General features: G+C 41.6%; 1 protein-coding gene across 6 annotated transcripts in view; it reads left to right on the top strand.

Annotated features, from left to right (window-relative positions):
- The window catches only part of MYB (MYB proto-oncogene, transcription factor), an 89,363-nt gene extending 77,584 nt beyond the window's left edge, over positions 1-11,779 (top strand). For all 6 annotated transcript variants that reach the window (XM_039531467.1, XM_039531469.1, XM_039531466.1 and 3 more), the window contains one exon: positions 10,681-11,779. In XM_039531467.1, the coding sequence (XP_039387401.1) occupies positions 10,681-10,797 (117 nt within the window). In that variant the 3' untranslated portion in view covers positions 10,798-11,779. The remainder of the gene's footprint in view (positions 1-10,680) is intronic.
- The last annotated feature ends 1,859 nt before the right edge of the window (positions 11,780-13,638 follow it).

Here is a 13,638-nt window from a genome sequence, read left to right as displayed (position 1 = left end):
CACAGACTGGAGCAGACTAGGGTCTTCACCCTCCTTGCCCAGAGCCTCTTGTTCCTGCAGGCTCCAGAGGATTTAAAATATGCGGGGCTGTGGCCTGCCAGATAGGACAGGACAGGACAGGGTAGCAATAGGAAGAGCACACAGGGAGTCAATCAGTCCACAGTGGCCAGGGAACTGAGGAAGGGGAGAGCAGCAGGCTGCTGCTGGGGCATAGCAGGACTGCGCTTTCTCTTCCCGTCCCCAACCGCTGGGAACTTCCTGCCCGCTCTCCCTGCTGCAGACAGACAGCCACTGCGCCTCTGATAACCTCGTCAAGCCTTTGGAATTGCACCCTCCTCCCCAGTTGGACAATCAGCAGTTTAGACAAAAGAGCATTTTCTGGTGAAAAAGCATTCTGTCCAAAAAAAAAAAAAAAATTCAGCACGTTCTAGTCAATATGTATAAAATCAGGTTGCGTTACTGAGAGTTGTCTAGCTAAATCCTGAACATGTCTATGGAAAAGTAAACTCCCACTGAATTTTAAGGTTCTAGGGTGATATTTTCCAAAATGCCTAAATGAAATAGGAAACCTGCACCACACTTTCAAAAGACCAGCCTGGGAGCTTAAATTCATAACTTTGTTGGACACTAAAAATCATGGACTGAATAGAGACACTGGATTTATGGCTTATTACAATACTCTGTAATCCACTAACCCCTCTTTTTGTCCTATGACTACAGGGGTGTTAATGGACCACTCTACATTGAATGGTCCCTTAGAATATGTGCTAACTACTTATGCTAAACTATCTGTTTGCTCTTGCACTTAGCTGTGAGGCTTTTAATACCTTTCCCAGACCTGAAGAAGCGTTCTGTGTAGCTTGAAAGCTTGTGTCTGTCACCAGCAGAAGTTGGTCCAGTAAAAGATATTACCTCACCCACCTTGTCTCCCTAAATGACATAGGAGCAGAAATCCCATTGAAAATCAGCACTTGAGCTCCTTAGGAGTTTTTGAAAATCCCTCCCCTAGTGACTTACTGCCTGGTAAATGGATATTTTGATATTTGGAAATATTAAATCAAGTTACATTTCCTGTTTTGTCAAAGTACATTTCTTTATAAACTGTTATCATCCAAGGGGATTATTCTTTTTTTTTTTCTCCTTCCTCATATCAGTACCTGTGAGGAGTTTTGCTGTGTCTACAGATTTAATATATCAGCCTAGCTTTGGCCTAATTTCTGTACAAAATCTTGACACATTTCCATCAGACAAAAATGCTGTTGACTTCAGTGAGCATGAAGGATGCTCATCAAGTGTTCAGCACCTCTCAGGATTTGACCAAAAGGGCATTTTACCTAAGTAGGGAAGGAATAAAAACTGACTTAATAACTGAGCCTAATACTTAGTAACCGGGAAACTGAAAGAAGAACTAGTAATAAAAAAAAGGAGTAGCTGACACAAGACACCTGGGTACAATAGTTCAAAGGTTAAATTCTTTTCCATACTTGACAAAGAGACATTAGTTGTTCAACCCAAATATAAAATAAAAATGAAGAATGAGGCTACAGGCTGAAATGCTTCTCTATTATGACTCATCTTCTTTTTCCCCCGGAGGTGAAATACAGCCATTTTATCTGACAAAGTGGGTATTCACCCACGAAAGCTCATGCTCCAATACGACTGTTAGTCTATAAGGTGCCACAGGACTCTTTGCTGCTTTTACAGATCCAGACTAACACGGCTACCCCTCTGATACTTGGCAGTCATTTTATAGTAATGCAGCATCAGGGTTTGTGTCTCTCATAACAAATCCAAATTAGCATTAGTGACCTGCAGATAAAGAACAAAAGAATCAAATTTATTCCTGGTGTAATTGTTGACATCAGTGGATTTACATCAACAATTAATTTGGACCAATATTTCTCCCTCAAACTTGTAGGGACAATCTCATCAACTTCATTTCATCCACTACAGGAGGATCCTGTGTATGTAGTAAAAGCAGAATGTTTTCTAACAGGTATAAAACAGCTGAAACTCGTTAGTGCATAACTATATTCAGTAAAGAATCAGGAGGTAGCCGTGTTAGTCTGTATCCACAAAAATAACAAGGATTCCATGCATCTGAAGAAGTGGGTTTTTTACCCATGAAAGCTTATGCCCAAATAAATCTGTTAGTCTTTAAGGTGCCACCGGACTCCTTGTTGTTTATATTCAATAAGCTTTCCCTTACATTGTTCCCCTCCCTGCTCCATTTTCTAAATGTTATGTCCCTAGGTAGCTTTACTAGTAATCATAGAATCATAGGACTGAAAGGGAAGGTCTTCTAGTCCAGTCCCCTGCACTCGAGGCAGCACTAAGGCTATGCCTAGACTACCACTTACGTTGGCAAAACTTATGTTGCTCAGGGATGCGAATATTGCACCCCCATGAATGACATAAATTATGTCTGCATAAGCATTAGTGTGCACAGCACTGTGTCAACGGGAGAGCTTCTCATACCAAGGTAACTACTGCTGCTCGTTGAGGGTAGATTAATTATGTCAATGGGAGATGTCTCTCCCAGCAGCATAGAGCGACTATGTGAGCAAACTTACAGCAACACAGCTGTATCAGTATAGCTGTGCAACTGTAATCTCTGTAGTGTAGACATAGCCTAAGTATTATCTAGGCCATCCCTGATGGGTGTTCTTCTAATCTGCTCTTTAAAATCTCTGATGATGGAGATTCCACAGCGTCCCTAGGCAATTCATTCTAGTGCATAACTACCCTGACAGTTAGGAAGTTTTTCCTAATGTCCAACCTAACCCTCCATTGCTGCAATTTAAGCCCATTGCTTCTTGTCCTGTCTTCAAGAAGTTAAGGCGAACAATTTTTCTCCCTCCTTGTGATAGCCTTTTATGTACTTGAAAACTATTATCATGTCCCCTCTCAGTCTTCTCTTCTCCACACTAAACAAACCCAGTTTTTTCAATCTTCCCTCATAGGTCATGTTTTCTAGACCTTTAATCATTTTTGTTGCTCTCCTCTGGACTTTCTCCAATTTGTCCACATATTTCCTGAAATGTGGCATGCAGAACTGGACACAATACTCCAGATGAGGCCTAATAAGCACAGAGTAGAGCAGAAGAATTACTTCTCGTGTCTTGCTTACAATATTCCTGCTAATACATCCCAGAATGAGGTTTGCTTTTTTTTTTTTTTTTGCAACAGCATTACATTGTTGACTTATATTTAGCTTGCAATCCACTATAACCCCCAGATCCCTCTCTAGAGTATTCCTTCCTAGGCAGTCATTTCCCATTTTGTATGTGTGCAACTGATTGTTCCTTCCTAAGTAGAGTACTTTGCATTTATCTTTACTGAATTTCATCCTATTTGGAGTAAAGGTTTGAAGTATTTTTTCCAGATCATTTTGAATTTTAATCCTATCCTCCAAAGCATTTGCAACCCCTCCCATCTTGGTATCTGCAAACTTTGTAAGTGTACTCTCTCTGCCATTATCTAAATCATTGATGAAGATATTGTAGAGAACCGGACCCAGAACCAATCCCTGCAGGACTCCACTTGATGTGTTCTTCCAGCTTGATTTTGAACCACTGATAACTAGTCTCTGGGAATGGTTTTACGCACGCATTTTGAAGTAGCTGTACCTGAACCTTTACTGCCCAGCCGCTAGACCCCAGAGTGTAGTGTGCTTGGGCTTTATATGATTGGTAAATTTCACCCAGAGTCTGTTCACGGTCATAATTCAAACAAAACTCCATTTCACTGCAGATGGAGTTTTGCCTGAGTAAGGACTTCAAGAGATAAGACTTTGGGATAAGTCCTTACCCAGGCAAACTGATTCACTTCAGTGGGATTTTGTCTGAGTAAAGCCTGGCTCTGAAAAGCCTTTAGGATTTGGCTGTTCAAGTGTAATACACATGCTTTTAAAGAACATTGATATATTCACTCAGTAGACTGACATATCCACTAGTCTATCAGATAACAAGAACGATCACAGAAATATACAATACCAGGGAAAGAAAATCAGACTAAATCACAGGCTGCACACCCAATCCTGCAGTCCTCACTCTGACAAAACACATCACCTCATAGCAGCCATTTTAAAATACAAAACTTCTAAAAAAATTGATTTGTTTAGAAATAAAAAAAGGAAACTACATGTTGTACAAGCCTTGCATGTTTAAACAGCACATCTTAAACCTTTAGCTCCCATCACTTTCCTCTTTTTAACCACAGACTGACACCCTTCAGTTTGAATTTCCTGACTTTTAATGGGTTATGTCACAATCTTAATTTTCTTTTAAAGAATGAGTTTAATGCAAGTTAAAAAACACAGTTATTTCTACTCTGGGGCCTTGTTAGTCTTCTCCAAGGGCCATTGTTATGAGTTGACAAGATGTTTAATTTTCTCCTTTTTCATTTTGTGGATCTTTCAGCATATTGAAGTTAGGCTAGAAAGTGAAACACATACACATGAGACAGCATATATAGCTTGCAGCAGAGGTCTTTGTGGCGAACCTGTTGGTGACTGGCTTTCTGGGGATATTGGGATCATAATGTTTCCCTCTGTTCCCAGAGTGAAGCAGGGGATCAGAACAGCCCTAATCCTGCTAGAAGGGTTGAAGTTTGTGTGGAAGGGAAATGTGGCCATGATATAGTATGTTTTCTGCTAGTTGGGTAGCCCCCTCTCTCTGTTCTAGGCTGATACAAAGGTGACCTTGCTTCCTTCAGTTGTGCAAAGCAGAAGAGGTCAGAGGTCAGGGGACAATCAGTCTGTGCAACAGTGTTCTCTCTGGGCAGCATAACTTAGGTGCCAAATGCATCAGAGGTGACTGCTGCCTTAGCTGCTGTGGTTCCTTCAAGCAGTTTTCAGAGACCACCAGCAGAGAGGCCATTGCAGCATTATGAGCTAAGCTTTGAATTGAAAGAATGTAATCTAAAGGGGGAAGAAAAATCTAAAGGGAAAATCCTGAAGTCTTTACTTGGAGACAAAATCTGACAGGTGCTCAGTGTTCGTCCCATTATCCTTACCCAGGACAACTCTGATTGGTTCCAAATGTGAATTTTGCCTGAAACAGGGTTCCAGGTTTTGGCACTATCACCACCAAATGCTTGTTCCTAACATTGATATAATCCGTATAATAATAAAAGCCAAAGGGCCGTGACATTTTATTTTATTTAGCAAGAGTGGGCTACATATCTGTATAATTGGAAGAACACCAAGTTGGAGAGGGGATTGCTCAGTGCCCCAGTAAGAGCCAATGTCTACACTGCAGTTAAACATCTATGGCTGGCTTAGGTCAGCTGACTTGGCCATGCCGGGCTTTGGCTGTGGGGCTGTAAAATGGCGGTATAGATGTTCAGGCTCAAGCTGCAGCCCATAGGGTCCCAGAGCCCAGGCTTCACCCAGAGCCCAGATGTCTACAGCACAATTTTATAGCCCTGCAAGCCCAATTCACCCGACATGGTTCAGCCACAGGTGTTTACTTGCAGTGTAGACATATCCTTAGTGCTAGTTTATTGCTGCTACTTAAGCAAATTAGAACTGATTATTCCCTAAGCAAATGAAATAGAATTGGTTTACAGTAGCTCAACATCCGCATTAATCTTCACATGGAACTGATAAATAGCTAGTGAAAAAACATGCCTTGGTTCCAAATACTGATGAAATAGGAAAGCTTAAGGTTATATTTGATGGGTATTATATTCTGTTAGGGAAATGCTTTATTAGGGCATCTATTCTGCTGTTACTATTAAGTAAGGAGCTCTGCATTTCTACTGTAACCCCACGTCTAATGGCATGCTGTAACTCAGCCATAGGCGCCGACGTCCTCTCTCCCCGTGGGTGCTCGACCCCACCCACCCCTGGCCTCGCCTTTGCCCTGCCTCTTCTTGCCCCTGCACCATCCTTGCCCTGCCCCCATTCCACCCCTTTCCCCCAAGTCCCCTCCCCTGTCCCACCTCTTCTCTGCCTCCTCCCCTGAGCATGCTGCATCCCCACTCCTCCCCCTCCCTTCTAGAAAGTCCTACGCGCTGCGAAATAGCTGTTAGGCAGCAGGGGGGGCGGGAAGCGCTGGGAGGGAGGGAGAGGTGCGGGGACGTGGCGCATTTGTGGGGGGAGAAGGAGGAGAGGAGTGGGGCGCTTGGCTGACGGTGGGTGTGGAGCACCCACTAATTTTTCCCCGTGGGTGCTCCAGCTGCGGGGCACCCACAGAGTCGGTGCCTATGAAGTCAGCCATAAAATATCAGTATAGGTTGCAATTGGTCTCAGTACCCCACATACTCTTTAAGTAGAGAAGGAGGGTAAAACACTCTCAGTAGTTTCACCCCTTAGAATGTCTTTGACAGTTTCTTTAATGTCAGAACAGCTGGGCCACATGCTGCTCAGATACACCTGTGCAAATGTAGAGGAACATCAATAACTTCAGTGAAGCGATTGCAGATTTTCACGGGCCTAACTGAGATCAGAATCTGGTCCAGGGAGCTTTAAATATATCTTCGAATAGGTGTCTTTGCCCAAAGATTTTTATTATATTTCCATCAGTGTAGTAGCTCTGTATTATGTGACTACAGAAGTGCTTGTTGCGAGTACCATTCTCAGCAAGTATAGTGTGGTAATGCTGAAAGAACGTGTTAAAAATATACAGACAGCATAATATAAGGCAATTCATACCCTGGGTGCAGAAAGCTAGTCCTGTCAGAAAAGCACCTTTGCACAGCCTTGTCTTGCCTTACTGTTCTGTTTTCTTTAAAGGATCCAAGTTTTTATTTAAAGTGCTTTAACTGGATATCCCAGTTAAAGCTTTAACAGTTTGTTTACAGTTCACTTCTGCCTGGGGCAGCTGAAGGCACGTTACAGGATAAGTGAGATAATTCTTCTGCCAAGAGAAGGATGTGCTGGTAGGATTACTGATGCAAAAAAATGAACCAAGGAGAATGACATGGCTAGAATTGTATGGGAACTCACAGTAGCGTATATATTCTGTTTTTTTTCCATTGTTCTAATTTAAAGAGGGAAAAAACTGTCAGTGAAAGAATAAAACTACTACTACAGAAATATTGGTAACAGACGACTGAAAGAATTCTTAGCCATGTGCAGACTTAAAGGCTGATCCAAAGCCCATTAGACGTCAGTGGGCTTTGCCTCATGCCCTAAAGTTTCTAATTGTGGCCCCAATCCTTTAGTCTTTGTGCAGCAAAACTCCTATTGATGTCAACAGTTTTGCCTATGTACGGCACTGTTAAGTGAGTTCCGAACCAGGGAAGGTGATGAGGGCTCTCTAAAAGGTGTATTATAGTGTCTGGTTCTGACCTGTTTCCTTTATGTCCCTAGCTTTCTGCTCAACCCCCGTCCCTTTCTTTTAATCTTTTAATGTGAATGTTAGGCTCTGCTTTCTGCACTCATGTTGAAATTCTCTTGCAACTGAGCCCTATTGACACTCTTGCTGATCTGGTGGCATGGAAAGAGCCGTTTATTGTGCTTCTCAGCCTTCAAGTTGCTTTTCCCTCTTTACAAAGTGGCTTCTTGGACTTCTGTCTCACATCCGGAAATATGCTCTGCCTGGGTTGTGAGACCTAATGATCTGTGCCAAGAGTGGAAGTAGAGTTGCTCGAGTTCAGATGACTTTAACACATGCCTCCAGAAGGGAGCTGCAAGGCTGGCAGAGCAAAGGCATTGTGCTTTGTTAAGGGCTTGTTCTAACATTTTTAAAACATTATCTGAATAGCAAACCACAAGAGTGAAAACCTCAATAGAAATCACACCGGTACTTTGGTCCAAATTCTGTGGTCCTTATTCAGACAAAACTCATACTGACTTAAATTGGACTAAAGAATTTGACTCTTCACTTGTGCTTTGTGTGTGTGAGAGAAATTAATGAAGTCTAAATTTCTAGTACAGGTAGAAAACATATTAGAAGCCAAACTCTACCATCATGTCTATAGAGCAGAGGTCATATAAGTCACTTTAAACTGAAGCATGTTGTGGATCCATTGAATTCTCCTATACCCCTCATAATATTTTGTGCCTGATCCAACTCTTCTTCCTCATTGTAGCATGGGAGACAACAGATACCAAAAGTAGGGCTTGGTACTGTTTCATTGGATTCTTCCATCTTGATGCTCACTTAAATGAAGGCCAGAGTGGTGAAAATGTTATTTAATGCCTTTAAGTGGAATAACAGACATGTAGCAGCCTGCTGAGATATGGAGATGGCAGGATACATGATTTTTTAACACATAGATCTGTTAATGCAAAGAGCCCACTGTAAATACCTTACACTCAAGAATAGTTTATGAAATTGGGACACTCTCTGCATGATTCTAGTTCCATTTTTTAAAAATTGTCAGCTTGTGACAGATGGAATCTTGCTGCATATGTTTACAGCTATTTAAAGGAAGACTGAACCCACTTTAGTAGACCAGCACATTGAAACTTCAGAAGCTCATAAGGAAAAGGGACACATACTTTTGTTATTTAAAACATCAGACTTCTGGAATGACCAAACAGGGGGAAGTTGTCTTTCAACTGTTTACTAGAGACCAAATTCGACCCTGTAGTAAAATCAGTGGTGTTACACCAAAGATTAATTTGACTCTTTTGTGAGAGAATCCAGATATGTGGGGGGTAAAAATTTCACAAGCACTTAAGTCACTTAGGTGCCTAAATGCCATTGAAAGTCAATGTAGCTTAGGCTTCTAAATGACTTAGGTGCTTTTGAAAATTGTGCACTGGAAGCTGTTTACCTAAAACATATGAGGAAGTTGCAGCATTTTGTGGCATGTCAGATGCACGTCTGTGAAGTGAAAAGTATGTCACACCTGCTTTTTGGCTGTGGTACATAATCTAGACGGAGTCACACCACAAGGTGTATGACAAGATGAGGTTGAGTTGAACTAGGTGTATAACATGTCTCTCTTCACAGATACATGCAGAGCCCAATGATTTCATGCCTGACTTAGCACTCCTTCTGGGTGTGGGACTTTATTGGAAGTCAGTGAGAGTTTTGCATGCAAAAAGAGTGTAGGATCAGACCCAACATTTGGAATCTAAAAATAAATGGGCAAAGGCAATAAATAAATTAAAAAAGAAAAATCCAGATATAAAGAAAACAACTCTAATATGATGTGCGCCAGCCTTCACCCGGATCACACTGCTTATATGTTGTATCCCTTTCCCTCCACTGGTCATATATTCTCTCTCTTTTGGATTGTAAGCCCCTTTTGGGCAAGGAGTATGTCTACCTATGTGTTTGTACCGCACCCTGCACAGCAAGGTTTTTATTGGGATATTTGTTAAATGTTATCTAGGATAACACATTTATGTAATCTTTCAAATTATATACTGGGTTCCATGGCTTTCCGCATCAAATCTAAATGTGTCTCAGATAACATTGTTCCCAGTTAGGATAATATTCTATATAAATTCAGGTTAGAGACTAACTAAGGAGCCTATTATGTGTTCAGTAGGCCAGAACAAGTACCTGAAACAGCACATGCTTTAAGCTAGAGTCCTAGAATTAGGGCAGATAATGACCATGTAATTGAGCAGTGTGGATCTTGAAATGTACAAGATGCTGCATGTTGCAGGCAAAGGAGGATTCGTGTTTGTTTCTGCTGATTTGGCCACACTTTTAGATCTTCAGGCAATCAGGAGATCCACCAACTTGTTGTCAACAACAGGACAATTCTCCTCTTAGCAAACAATTTCGAATCAAGTAATGATGTTTAGAACACATGGAAATTTGTATGGCTAGCACTGCCTAATAATGCAGTCATGTGTTTAGATGGTAAATTGCCCTAGCAAAAGTGTTAGTTTGAACAACAAAAATAGATCAGAGGGAAAATGTGTGTGTGTTAGTAAATTCCAGGAGCTGAAATTCCTACACTTCTTGTGGCTCACGGCAATGCAAAACATTTCACCCCGATAGTGAGTAAACAAACACACTGTGCGCAGCCCTCACAGTGGATATGCTTATCTCAGTGTAACACTGTATTGAATAGTCTCCAATCCCTGTAAATAATCCAAAAACTGAAATGTCTTAAATTATAATTAACTTGTTATTTCTGTTGAAAGCCAGTTCTCCCCCTCCTCCTTTTTGTTAAAGTGGATCTACGACTGGGTATGTGCTAATCACTACACATAGGTAAAAGTGGCTTAAGAAGGTTGAACTATGTGTTAGCTGCTGTCATGATCATCAAATCTGGTTGAGGGGTCTAGAGGCAGGTAGAATCTATCTTTATAGAATAAAAATCCAGCAGGAATTTACAGGGGCCTGTAGTTTTTAATCTGTCAGAACTGTTTTTAACCTGCAAAGAACTTGTGTAGTTAGGCCTTTACTCGAAAGGCAAGAGAAGGGAACTCTCTGAAGATACTCTTGTACAGAGGAAGGATAGCCTTCTAAGTCTTAGGAGATTTGAGTTCCATTCCCTGCTCTACCTGTTTGATAATAAATCATTTAATCTCTTTCTCTGCCTCAGTTACCCATCTGTAAAATGGAATAATGTTTCCTTTGTATATCTTGTCTAATTAGATGTTAAATTCTTCAGGGCAGAGGACTGTCTCCTAGTATGTTTGTATAGTGTGTAGCACCCTGGGGTCTGATCTGAGTTGGAGCCTGGAGGTGCTACCATGATACAAAAAAATAAATAATATTCTACCAGACCCTAACTTCTCTCCTTGTTTTTAAAATTTAGCATCTGAGCAATGCCTGGGAATCAGCATCCTGTGGGAAGATAGAGGATCAGATGATCCTTACCGAGCAGGCACGCAAATACATGAATGCATTTTCAGCCCGGACTCTGGTCATGTAAAGGGTCTACAGACAAGCATTATGGTTTTCAAAACACTTCAAGTTGACCTGGAATTCACCATTCCTCTACATGAAAACTTTTCACGAATGGGAGAAGAACATATTTTTGTTGTGGTACAACAGTTGGGAGCAGCACAAAGTGCATTTAGTCACTGAGCATATTCTTGTTGGATTTCACCCAACTTAAAAGGATTTTTTTTTAATAAATGACACTTGCCTAAATTATTAGGTATTGAATTTTAATCAATTAATTATTATCTTAATGCAGACTTTTAAAAATCAAGTGATTTTTTTTGTATTTTTTCAGATCAAGCAGACATAATACACCAGTATTGTTATTTCAGTGATGAAATGTGTGGGGTTTTTATAAAGAGCAGGTACTCAGACAGTTTGATTCTAAATCACTGAACAAAATGCATTGGTATAAAATACTGCAATAAAAAAGCATTACTGCAAACGCTAGTCTATACAAAGGGGGGAAACTGATCGAGATTGTGAATGCTCAAAACTCCATACCGTTTGAAGTACTATTTGATTTGTTATGGTTCTAGACCACTTATACATTGTGTGTTTCTGTTTTTTGGGGATTTTGATTAGCTTGCTTTAAAAATTATTACTGTATGAAACATAGATTTATGAGAACAAATTATATTTTTATTCAGTAATTTAATTTTGTAAATGCCAAATGGATACTGTGTTTTGCTGCTATGGACTTTAGCATGTAGACGTGCTGCTAGTGTAAAAGGGGCAGTAGAGCTTTATATGGAAAGAAAACAAACCTTGGTGTTAGCTAATTGACTATGCACTAGCATTTCAGACCTTCTTATTTTATTTTTTTATATATTTACTTCCCCCTTCCCCTCCCCCCCCCTTTTTATAAGCAATACTTTTGAACACTGTTCCTGGGAGATTTCTTTTTTATTTTTTGTCTGGTTGTGTTTTGTTTCTCACTGGTTTGTAAGAGCATGCATTGCACCTTCATATGTTTGGGAGAACGCTGTCTTGTTCATGTCGTCTGTTTCGTTCCATGTTTAGCCTAATTGTTCCCTAACTTGGGTTTCACGTACTGAATCAGGTTCTTAGAAATGTATGGTTCTTTATACTGCCGTACCAAACCTCTACCGATATGGCAAGGACACTGATTGTTTTTGTTTTTAATAAGACTCTGACTTCGCTGCCTTAATAGCATTTGGTGCAGCTTCCTCTGCACTTAATTTTTGATATGACAATGTACTTACTGCCTTGTAGATAAATAAAGTGTGTCCTTTTTTTACTTAAATTCGCTTCTGAAACTTGCTCATATTAAACATTATTGTCAGATATAATATTGCCACCATCAAGTCAACAGGACTTTTTCTATTGAGGCCAATGGGACAAATAGATGAGTAAGCATTGGCAGGCTGGGCTCTGCCTCAGTCCAGTATACAGTAGTAGTATATTCTTAGTAGCATTCTAAGAGTATGACTTTGTTCCAGGGTGACCAGATAGCAAGTGTGAAAAATTGGGACGGAGGAGGAGGGTAATAGGAGCCTATATAGGAAAAAACCCCAAATATCAGGACTGTCCCTATAAAATCGGGACATCTGGTCACCCTACTTTGTTCAGACCTAAAGGGCCTCATCCTGATGCAGTCAACACCCTCAACTCTTACTGACCTTTATGGGAGTCAAGGGTGCTCAGCGTAGAGCAGATGCAGGCCCGAAAGCTACAGCCACACCAAAAAAGATTAATCTTGGCAACTGAGGGGCCAGCAGCAGCTTCTATGCAAAACTGGTGCTCTGCTGGGATATTGACCAGTTTGTGTGTGTCCTCCCGTTTGAGACTGGCATACCAGATGCAATAAAAGCAGTATATGCTGGCTGCATATCCTGCAGCAGGACGTCCATGTGTACTTTTTACACGGCTCAACAAACCAGAGATCAAAATCTAACCCAAAACCCCTAGTGAGTTTCATGGATAAGTGATCAGGCCTGTAGGGCCAGATCCAGGAAAGTGCAGAGGAGAATCACCCTCCCTAGATTTAGCTGGAAGTGAGGGCACTCTGCACCTTGCTCTATCAGCTTTTCAATAAATGCTATCATACAAGTTACTATTAAACCAATTGTTCATCTTACTTAACACCAGGCGTTAAAGTTCAAGTTGATGCAGGCATTCCAGAGATACACTGGTGTAAATGGGAGCAGAATTTGGCTCCATCTGAGAGACAATTTAACATAATTTGAGACCCAACCTACTAAGTCTCTAAGACCCAGGGATAAGCTCCACACCCTGACTCCAGCCCATTTACTCAAGGTAAAGGGGCTGGAGCAGTGTAAAGGAGCCCTTAGAGCCCACATCCCCCTGGGGGAGGATTCTCCCAGTACGGGCACTGGGGTAGACAGCCGTAAGGCTGCCATTCAAGGATGCCCCTTGCAAGCCTTGGGACATGCGTGTGCTGCTGTGGGAGGGGTATGGCAGGGTGGGCCCCTGACACCAGCGCTGCAGCGGTTGCAGGGAATGCTGCAGCCCATAGGGCAGCCCGGCGAGACTTGTCATAATTTAGACAGGTTCCCCAGGGCAGCCTAAGTTACTTGGAGGGCCCCTCCAGTCCCCAAACAGCCCAGTGTAATAAAAGGTCAAAAGATGGCTTGAAGTGACCTTAGCTGCCTTCTTTCTGTGCTGGGACTCTAAGCTGTGCGCACAGTTTCTCGCCCAGGTCATGTGCACCTCCAGAGGTGCAGTCCAGGGAACGGAGAGGACAAATGTGGCTTTACAGCCCCCTGTGCGGAGCCTGCATTCTTGGGTGCTTTTGGCCCCTGGTGTAAGTAGGAGCAGCCACAGGCCAGTGTAGGGCTGCTTATGT

Source organism: Mauremys reevesii, linkage group 3 (assembly GCF_016161935.1).
Source record: "Mauremys reevesii isolate NIE-2019 linkage group 3, ASM1616193v1, whole genome shotgun sequence".
Taxonomy (NCBI): Eukaryota; Metazoa; Chordata; order Testudines; family Geoemydidae; genus Mauremys; species Mauremys reevesii.
This window is presented reverse-complemented; position numbering and strand designations above follow the sequence as displayed.